This window comes from Camelus dromedarius, chromosome 10, assembly GCF_036321535.1.
Source record: "Camelus dromedarius isolate mCamDro1 chromosome 10, mCamDro1.pat, whole genome shotgun sequence".
Taxonomy (NCBI): domain Eukaryota; kingdom Metazoa; phylum Chordata; class Mammalia; order Artiodactyla; family Camelidae; genus Camelus; species Camelus dromedarius.
In genome coordinates, this window is record NC_087445.1 from 464,253 (window position 1) to 475,308 (window position 11,056).

At 36.4% G+C, this 11,056-nt stretch overlaps 1 protein-coding gene across 2 annotated transcripts in view; it reads left to right on the plus strand.

Annotated features, from left to right (window-relative positions):
* The window catches only part of CENPP (centromere protein P), a 219,109-nt gene that overhangs the window by 53,731 nt on the left and 154,322 nt on the right, over positions 1–11,056 (plus strand). For both annotated transcript variants that reach the window (XM_010974832.3, XM_064490065.1), the window contains exon 5: positions 7,592–7,688. In XM_010974832.3, coding sequence (XP_010973134.2) covers positions 7,592–7,688 — 97 coding nt within the window. The remainder of the gene's footprint in view (positions 1–7,591; positions 7,689–11,056) is intronic.

Below are 11,056 nucleotides of genomic sequence, written 5' to 3' on the forward strand. Positions count from 1 at the left end.
CAGTCTTGGTGGACTGTGTTTCTAGAAACTTGTCCCTTTCTTCTAGGTTGTCCAGTTTCTTGCTGTATAGTTGTTTATAGTACTCTCTTATGGTTTTTTGTATTTTTGTAGTATTGGTTGTAATTTCTCCATTTTTCTTGCTTGTCTTGTTTATTTGTATCATCTCTCTTTTCTATTTTGTGATCTTGGTTGGAGGTTTGTGACTTTATTTTACTCTTTCAAAAAGCCAGCTGTTGCTTTGACTGATTTTTTTCTATTTTTTAAAAATCTCTATTTTATTTATATCTTCCCTGATCTTTATTATTTGTTTCCTTCTGCTGACTTTAGTGTTTGTTTGCTCTTCTTTTTCTAGTTCTGTTAGGTGTTAGGTTGTTTGAGATTGTTCTTGGTTTTTGAGGAAGGGCTGTATGGCTATGAACTTCCCTCTTAGGACTGCTTTTACTGCATCCTGTAGATTTTGTGTGGTTGTGTTTTTATTGTCATTTGTCTCAAAATGTTTTTTAATTTCTTCCTTGATTTCATCATTGACCCATGGGGTTTTTAAGTAGCATGTTGTTTAGTCTCCATGCCATTGTTTTTGTCTCATTTGTTTGTCTGTGGATGATTTCTAGTTGCATGGCATTGTAGTCAGAAAAGATGCTTGAAATAACTTCTATCCTCTTAAATTTGTTGAGGCTTCTTTTGTGCGCAAGTATGTGATACATCTAAGAGAATGTTCCATGTGCACTTGAAAAGAATGTATAGTGTGTTTTTTGGGGGATGTAATGTCCTAAAAATATTAACCAAGTCCAGTTGTTCTGTTGTGTCGTTTAGTATCTCCATTGCCTAACTTGATTTTCTGTCTGGAAGATCTGCCCAGTGATGTTAATGGGGTGTTAAAGTTTCCTACTATGATTGTGTTCAATCAGTTCCTCCCTTTATGTCTGTTAGTATTTGCTTTATATATTTAGGTGCTCCTACATTGGATGTGTATATATGTTAGTAAGTGTAATATCCTCATTTTGTATTGCTCCTTTAATCATTATATAGTGTCCTTTTTTTAATCTTTCTTTATGGCCTTTGTCTTAAAGACTATTTTTGTCTGATATGAGTATTGCTACTCCTACTTTCTTGTCGTTTCCATTTGCATTAAATGTCTTTTTTCCATCCTCTCATTTTCAATCTTTGTGCGTCCTTCACCCTAAAGTGGGCCTTTTGTATGCAGCATATTGTAGGCTCTTGTTTTATTATCCAACCTGCCACTTTATGTCTTTTGATGGGAGCATTTAGTCCATTGACATTTATAGTTCTTATTGATAGATGTGTGTTTATTGCCATTTTGAACTTAGTTTTCTAGTTGATTTGGTAGTTCCTCTTTGTTCCTTTTTCTTTTTGTGATGTGATAATTTTCTTTTATATTATCTTGGTTTCTTTTTGGTTTTTGTGACTCTGTTGTATGTTTTTGATTTGTGGTTATCCTGTTTTTCAAGTATATTAACTCATTACTGAATCTGTTTTGTTTAAACTGATAGTCATATAAGCTCAAACACATCCTAAAAAGAATTTTAAAAAAGAGAGAAAAAGAATCTGTATTTTCTTGCTCCCCTCTCTGACCTTTAATGATTTTCATGTCCTCTTTTACATCTTCATGTTTTTTCATGTTTATTGCAACTCACTGTAGTTATTGCATTTTCAATTATTGTTTTCTCCTTTCTATAGCTTCCTGCTTCTTTTCTATTTAGAGTAGACCTTTCAATATTTCTTTTTACATAGGTTTAGTATGCTGAATTCTTCCAGTTTTTGCTTGTCTGTGAAATTCTTTATCTCTCCTTCTATTATAATGGATAGTCTTGCTGGATAGAGTATACTAGGTTGCAGCTTTTTCTCATTCAGGACTTTGATTATATCTTGCCACTCCCTTCTGGCCTGAAATGTTTGTGTTAAGAAATCAGCTGAAAGCCTTATGGGGGTTCCTTTGTAACTAACTTTTGTTTTCCTCTTGCTGCCTTTAGAATCACTTCTTTATTTTTAACTTTGACCATCTTAATTATAATATGTCTTGGTATAGGTCTGTTTGGGTTCTTCTTGTTTGGGATCCTCTGTGCTTCCTGTACTTGGATATCTGATTCCTTGGGAAGTTTTCGGTCATGATTTCTTCAGATACCTTTCAATCACCCTTTCTTCTCCTTCTGGGGCCCCTATTATGCATAGGTTTGCATGCTTTATATTATCCCATAGGTTCTTTATTTTGCTTTCATTAGTTTTCACTTGCTTTTCTGTCTGCTGTTCTGATTGGGTGATTTCTGTTATTGTGTCTTATAAGTCACTTATTTGTTCCTCTGCATTATCTAATCTGCTTTTGACTGCCTTTTGTCCAGCTCTTATCTCAGCCATTGAATTTTCTGATTTTAATTGACTCCTCTTTACAGTTTCTATTTCCCTTTTACAGTTTTCTGCATTTCTGTAGGCTTTTATGTTGAGTTTTAAGAGTTCTTTCTCTATTCTGGGTACTGGATCATTATGTTTTGCAAATGCCACTGTATAGTTTTTGTTCTTATTCTCTCGATAATGTTTTATGATGCACAGAATTTTAAAGTTTTATAAAATGTCTATTTATATTTTTTTATGTTTATGATTTTGTCATATTTAAAAACTGTAGCCAAATCCAAGGTCAAATATTTGCCTCTGTGTTTTCTTTTGAGAGTTTTATAGTCTTAGCTTTTATATTTAGATCTTTGATTCATTTTGTGTTTAGAACATATGGTGTGAATTAAGGGTGCCACGTCATTCTTTTGCATGTGGATACCTGATAGTCCCTGTGTCAGTTTTTGAAAGAGACTGTTCTTACCCCCATTGGATGGATCTGGCATCCTTGTTAAAAATCAGTTGACTTATTTTATTTCTAGGGTCTCAGTTCTATTCCATTGATCCACATGCTTATGCTTTTGTTTATTGCCAGCAGTGTCAGTTGCCTGATGTGGAATATGGGACATAGCTCCTCTTTGGCATGAGGGTTCTTTTCTGCATGGCTTCCCTCTTCTTGTCTTTTTTTTAAACTGCATCAGAAATTTTATTGCCTAATTTTTGAAAACTTTTGCTATTGAGTAAGAAACCACAAAATAAACTTTATTATGTCCAGTGTACTAAATTGCATGGTTTTGAACATTGAGTTTTTTTTTCTATTGTGATATAGTTGACATATAACATTAGTTTCAGGTGTACAACATGATGACTCAGTATATGTATATGTTGTGAAATGATTATCACAATTACTGTATTTAACATTTGTAACCGCATGCAGTTATATCTTTTCTTTCAGATGAGAACTTTTAACATTTACACTTCTAGCAACTTTCAAATATACAATACGGTATTATTAACTACAGTCATCATGCTGTACATTACATCCCCATGACTTACTTATGTTATACATGGGAATTGGTACCTTTTGACCACCTTCACCCATTTTGCACACCTCACACCCTCTACCTCTGGTAACCACCATTGGGTTCTCTGTATCTATGAGTTTGTTTTTTGTTTGTGTTTTAGATTCCACATATAAGTGAAATCATACAGTGTTTGTCTTTTTGTCTCTGTCTCTGTAGCATAATGCCCTCAGCATCCAGCCATGTTTTTGCAAATGTCAGTATTTCTTTCTTTATATGGATAAATAGTATTCCATTGGATGGATGGATGGATGGATAGATAGGTATAGATATACATCTGTGTGTGTATCTGTCTATCTTGAAGGAAATTAAAACTGCTATTCTAGTGAACACATAAATAAGAAAGCAAAACAGTCCTCATGCTCATTTGGAGATAGATTTAGTGGCTAGAAGATCCAGCCAGCCATAACATTCCCTTATGCCCAAGCTTAATCTTGATTAAGACCCGAACTTTCCTCAATTCTATTAAAGATGAAAACGGTGAGGAAGCTGCAGAAGAAAAGCTTGAAGCTAGCGGAGAGAAACCATCTTCATAACATAGAAGTGCAAGGTAAAGCTGCAAGCGCTGATACACAAGCTGCAGCAAGTTATCCAGAAGATCTAGATTCATGAAGGTAGCTACACTGAACAACAGATTTTCAATGTGGACGAAGCAGCCTTATGTTAGAGGAAGGCACCACCTGGGATTTCCGTGGCTAGAGAGGAGAGGTCAAACCTGGCTTCAAAGGACAGGCTGACTCTCTCATTAGGTGCTAATGCCACTGGTGACTTCATGCTGCAGCCAATACTCATTTACCATTCCAAAATTCCTAGGACCCCTTAGGACTTATGCTACATCTATTCTGCCTGTGCTCTATAAATAGAACAACAAAGCCTGGATGAAAGCATATCTGTTTACAACACAATTTACTAAATATTTTAAGCCCACTATTGAGACCAACTACTTAAGAAAAGAGATTCTTTTCCAAAATTACTGCTCATTGACAATGCAGTTCTGATGGAGATGTACAATGAGATTAATATTGTTTTCCTGCCTACTAACACAGCATTAATTCTGCAGCCCATGAATTAAGAAGTCACTTCAACTTTGAAGTATTATTATTTAAGAAATATATTCTGTAAAGCTGTAGCTGCCATAGGTAGTGAATTCTTATGGGTGTGGACAAAAGTCAATTGAAAACCTGGAAAGGATTCAGCATTCTAGATGCCATTAAAAACACTCTTGATTCATGGGATGAGGTGAAAAGATCAGCATTACCAGGAGTTTGTAAAGAGTTGATTCCAACTCTCATGGATGACTCTAGGGGGTTCAAGACTTCATTGGAGGAACTAACTGCAGATGTGGTAGAATTAGCAAGAGGCCTAGAGTTAGAAGTGGAGTCTGAAGATGTGACTGAATTGCTGCAATCTGTGATAAAACTTTAATGGATGAGAAGTTGCTTCTCATGGATGAGGAAAAGAAATTGGTTTCCTGAGATGGAATCTGCTCCTAGTGAAGATGCTGTGAAGATTGTTGAAATGATAACATAGGGTTTAGTATATGACATAAACCAAGTTGATAAAGCATTGGAAGGGTTTGAGAGGATTGACTCCAGTTTGAAAGAAGTTCTGTGGGTAAAATGGAATAGGATTGTGTGGTACAGAGAAATCTTTCATGAAAGGAAGAGTCAATTGATGCAGCAAACTTCACTGTTGTCTTGCTTTAAGAATAAGGGTGGTGGTACCCTAACTTTTAGCAGCCACCCCCCTGATCAGTCAGCATCTATCAACATCGAAGCAAGACCCTCCACCAGCAAAAAAGACTACGACTCGCTGAATGCTCAGATGATGGATAGCATTATTTAACAATAAAGTAATTTTTTTACTTGTGAATTTTTTTCCTCTTTATTGTACATATTAGATCATTTTAATATTCAGGAGTCCTCAATCAGACATGGACTGATTGGGTCCAAATAGATAACAAATGTATTTATATTTTCTAGAAACTAATTTTTAAGCTGAAATATAGTTGGCATATAATATTATGTTAGTTTCAGGTGTATTAACATAGTGATTTGGTATTTGCATACATTATGAAATAATCACCATGTAAGTCTAGTAACCATCCATTCCCATACAAAGTTATTACAACATTATTGACCATATTTCTTATGCTATGTATTACATCCCTGTGGCTTATTTATTTTATAACTGGAAGTTTGTACTCTTTAATCCCCCTCACCTCATTCTCCCCCACTGTGAAGTCTTTTTAAATTAAGATATGTACCTTTATTTTAAAGACATAATGCTATAGTGATCCTTGGCCTTTTTAAAAAATCTGATTGTTTTGAAGTTTTTTGCTGTTGAGTTGTATGTGTTCTTTATATATTTTGGTTATTAATGCCTTTCAGATATATGATTACAAATATTTTACCCCATTTGCTAGCTTGCCTTTTCATTTTGTTGATGGTTATTTTGTTGATGGTTTCCTTTGCTGTGTAGAAACTTTTTAGTGTGATGTAGTCCTTTGTTTATTTTTGCTTTGTTGCCTTAGCTTTTGGTGTCAAATCCAAAAAAAAAAAAAAAAAAAAAAAAAAAAAAAAAAAATCCAGAAAACCAGTCTTCACTTTTCTCATCTTGCATGGCCTCTGGCCTCTGCTGACTAGAAGGAGCATTCTATTCCTGAGCCTTTTTTTTTTTTTTTTTTTTTTTTTTTTTTACTTGCAGTCTGCTCTGGTGTCCAGATTGGGATATATAGGAGGTAAAAATAAACCTTATGGAACTCACTACCTGGGCCTCCCTTAATTTCTGAATTCTCTCCCCATTCTGTCTTCCTCTGTCCACATTTCAGAATCTTCCAATATTTGCTTTACGTGTTATTTCCGTGGTTCTAAATTGCAGTTAATGGGAGCATTCAGGGAATGTGCCACTCTGTCGTGACTAGAATGGGAACTCTACTCCCATAATCATTTATTGACTGAATGGTTAAATGAATACATGTGTATCTTGCCTATAAGTTGCTCAGAAGCCTTTGTAGGTGTCAATATAGCAATAGGTACAGTATTAAGAGAATTAAGATAAATTCCCGTGGGAACTCATAGGCATAGGAATGAATTATTTCTAGCTATTTTGGAATAGGACATATGGTGTGGTGATGAGGCACAAAAATTCTGACACCAAGTGGGTGTCTTGTAATTCGGTTCAGTCCTGACACTACCCAGATTTAGCAGAGATCCACAGGTTAAGGACAACGTCCTCAATAAGACCGCTCAACTTCAGATGCCAGCCCTAAGTCTCAGGGGCCTCTTGCACTTATGACCTACTGGCTATGAATTTGGGGATTCCCACAACCCCCTCAGATTGAGAAATTTGCTAAAAGGACTCAGAGAACTCACTCAAAGTGTCACACTAAAAATTATAGTTCTGTTATAAAAGTTACAACCCAGAAACAGCCAAATGGAAGCAATATATAGACCAAAGTCTAGGGGTGGGGAGGGGCGGGGTGGGAGTTGGAAGAGGAGGATAAACAGAGCTTCTCTGCCCTCTCTCCTCATGGAATCTGGGCACATCAGCCTCCTAGTGCGTCATTGTGTTCACCAACCTGGAAGTGCCACTGAGTTTTGTTGTCCAGAGGTTTTATTCGGGTTACCTTACATAGGAATCATTGATTAAATGATTGGCCATGTGATAAAACAACTCTAGCTCCCGTCTCTTCCTTGTAGGACTGATCAACCCACAATTCCAACCCTTTAATCATGTGATGGGTCTTTCTGGTAACAGCCCTCATCCTGGGGCTACCTAGGGGCCACCTCGAGTTACCACATTAGCACAAAAAAAGAACCCTTGTCACTCAGGAATTCCGAAGATTTTTGAAGCTCTGTGCTAGGAACTAGGGACAAAGGACTCTATACCACAGGTCATCAAATAAGATTTCAAGGAGAATGTGGCATTTCAGTAATATCTTGAAAGATAGCTAGAATTTAAACATTTGAAGGTGGAGAAAAGGGAATTCCAGTCTGAAGAATCACAGGGGCACATACTCAAAAGTGCAGAGTTCAATGTATAGAAATGTATCAAGTACTTTTTTAGCTTTGGTCTGAGATCTGTGAAAAGCAATAATAAGATAAAGCCTGATTGGGGTTTTCATTTAACCATATTTATTAATCTAGGGCCCTTTATTTCCACAGAGCAGAAGAAAGAAGAGATCTGTTTATGTTTTTCCGAAGCCTACACTTCTTTGTGGAGTGGTGTGAATATCGTAAGCGCACATTTAAACATTTCAAGGTACAGTCTAAAGTCTTTTAATTTAAACATATATGAAAAATGAAGGTGATATTAATTTGAGGGGTTAACGTAGCGTTCTTAAAGCTTTCAGACAACAGAAAATATTTTTATTGGCTTCTGGAATTTACAGATATTTGGAATAAATGAAGGAGGAATGCTTCTGTACAAATCAGTGAACCATTTATATTGAAAGTGTTGGAGGTGAGAGGTTCTTGTCTTGTCACAGAAAGAATTCAGAGACAAGACGCAGAGGTTAAGAAAGCAAAGCCAGGATTTCTTAAGGGACAGCTGGTACACTATCAAGGAACGAGCGGGCAGACCCAGGTGGGTGGCTGCCCTGAGTCTCCTTGGCAGGCTCGTTATGTGAGTGCAAAACTGAGTGGGCGGAATATTCATTGCTGGGGAGGGGTTTGGGGTCTTCCTTCCTGATCTTCATCCCAGCTCCTCCTTCTGAGGTGGAGAGGAGGGATTTTTCATGCTTATTTAGTCTTGATCAGAAAGTTGGATGAGGTCATAATGAACAAAAGGTTACATTCGGATGGGGGTATCGTAAGCAAAAGATTACATTTGGACAGAGGTCATAATGATCGAAAGGTTGCTTTCAGATGGTGGGGATTCCTGTCCTGTCCCACCCTTCTGACTCCAGGACACTTATCAACCCAGAAGGTATGGTTTTTATTTAAATCCGTCCAGAGGATCTTTTTCTCTTGGTCTGTCCCAGGACCCCCATTGTTCACAAATTGTGTGGTTTTCTGCTGTTTGCCCGTGTCTCCCTTTCTCTGCTCGTATCTAGCTACCTGCCTGCTCTAACAAAAGAAGTATAGTTATAGTCTTATTTATTTTATAATATACGTTTTAAAAAATGAATCTGTAAAGTATACTTGAAGTCAAATGCCAAATGCTAATGAAGATGACAAGCATAGCCGCCTTACCACGTAGCAGTGTCATCTTCACTTCCTGAGCCAGACTGTATTTTGAGCTTCTTATTTATTGTGCATTTCAAGTTTAAATATTGGAGTCTGATTCTTGTAGAGTAACACAGCACTTCTTAGGTCTGATACAAATAGATTCAAAGACATTTTTATTCTCTTTGTTTTCTGATATAGTTAGAATTATATCTGGCTGCACTGTAATCACCCAGGTTCTCCTTAGTTGGATAGCATCAAATTATGATAACAGTGATCTACACCGAAACCAGTTCTGAAAGAGTTAACGTGAATAATATCTGAAAGTTCTGGTTCCCTCAAAATCCTGAGTCATGACTGTTGCTTTTATGACTGGTGCTAACTCTTCTTTATTTTGGATTCTTTTTTATCATCATCATCATCATTTGCATTCTATTTGGTTAAGCTAATAAAATCTGTCGGGCATAGGACTTTCCTTTAGAAGAAACATGCCAGTACCTGTACCGTGATCCCTTGATGAGTTCTCATGATTATGTTGTTTACTTGCAGGTGCTCTTGCACCAGAACAGTCAAATAGCTCTTCTTTGGAATTGGTAAAACACAGTAATGCTTCAAGAGTAGGCTGGCAGTTACGGTAATGAATCACCTCACATGGCCACTTTTACCTATACATTAGAATGGGTAGCGGGAAATGTGAGCACCAGTCCTATTTTCAAAGCTGATGTTCTTCTAGGTGCTTTTGAGGCAAGTGTAGAAGTGTAATTGGTGTGTTTTTCCTCTAAAGGATGGCGTGTTGCTATGCGCTGGTCTTTTCTGCTGATAAGGTTGTTAGGATGGAGAGAAACAGTCACATTGTTGTGCAACCATCACCACTATCTATCTCCAGAACATCGTCGTGATCCCAAACTGAAATTCTGTCCCCATTAAACACTAATTTGCCATTCCTCTCCTCCTGCCAGCTCCTGGGAGTCATCATTCTGTTTTCTGTTTCTATAAATTTGACTACTGTAAATATCTCATTTAAGCAGAATCATAAAATTTTTATTCTTTTGCCTGGCTTATTTCACTTAGCATAATGTCCTCAAGGTTCATCCATGTTGTGGCATGTGCTGGATAATATTCCATTGTATGCATTTATCACATTTTGTTTATCCATTCATCTGTTGATAGACATTTGCATTGTTTCCACCTTTTAGCTGTTGTGAATAATCCTTCTGTGGTCATTGGTGTACAATATCTGTTCAGGTTCCTGCTTTCAGTTTTTTTAAGTATATACGTGTAAGTGAAATTGCTGGATTGTGTGGTAATTCTCTGTTTAATTTTTTGAAGAACTGCATGTTCCTTCCCATAGTGGCTTGCACCATTTTACATTCCCAACAGCAATGCATGAGGTTTCCAGTTTCTTCCCGTTGTTGCCAGCATTTCTTGTTGTCTGGGTTTTTTTTTGTTTTTGTTTTTGTTTTGTTTTGTTACAGCCAACCTATTTGGTGTGGAGTGGTGTCTCTTTCTGGTTTTGATTTGCATTTCCCTCCCTAATGATTAGTGATCTTTAGTATCTTTTCATCTGCTAATTGGCCATTTGTATGTCTTTGGAGAAATGTCTGTTCAAGTCCTTTTCCTGTTTGTTAATCGGGCGGTTTTTTTGTTGTTGTTGAGTTGTAGGCGCTCTTTATATGTGTATATCACTCATCAAATATATAATTGACAAATATTTTCTCCTATTCAGTGAATTGTCTTTTCTTTCTCTTGATAGTGTCCTTTAATCCGTACAATTTCTAATTTTGATTAAGTCCAGTTGATCTATTTTTTTTCTTTTGTTGCCTGTGCTTTTAGTGTCATGTCTAGGAAATCAATGTCAAATTCAATGTCATAAAGTTTTTTTGTAGGTTAGCTCTTAAGTTTAACTATTTGATCCAGTTTGACTTAATATTTGTGTACATTATAAGCTAACAGTCCAACTTCATTCTTATGCATGTGGATATCCAATTTTCCTAACACCACTTGTTTAAGAGACTGTACTTTCCTTGTTGAGTGGTCTTGACACCTTTGTCAAAAATCATTTGACTATATATGCAAAGGTTTGTTTCTGGGCTCCCTTTTCTGTTCCCTTGGTCTGTAGGTCTGTCCTTATACCTGGTACCACACTTTTGATTACTTGTACCTTTGTAGTTACATTTTGAAATGAGGAAGTAGGAATCCTTCAATTGTGTTCTTCCTTTCAAATTTGTCTTGACTGTTGGGACTCCTTTGAGATTCCATATTTATTTTAGATGGGTTTTTCCGACTTTTCCTAAAATGCAATTGGGACTTTGATAGTGATTGCTTTGCATCTGTAAATCACTTTGGATAGTGTTAACATAGTAAACTATTCAGTCCTCCATTCATGAACATAGGATGTCTTTCCGTTTATGCATGTCTTCTTTAGTTTCTTTCAGGAAGATTTATAAAGGTAAAATATTTTTA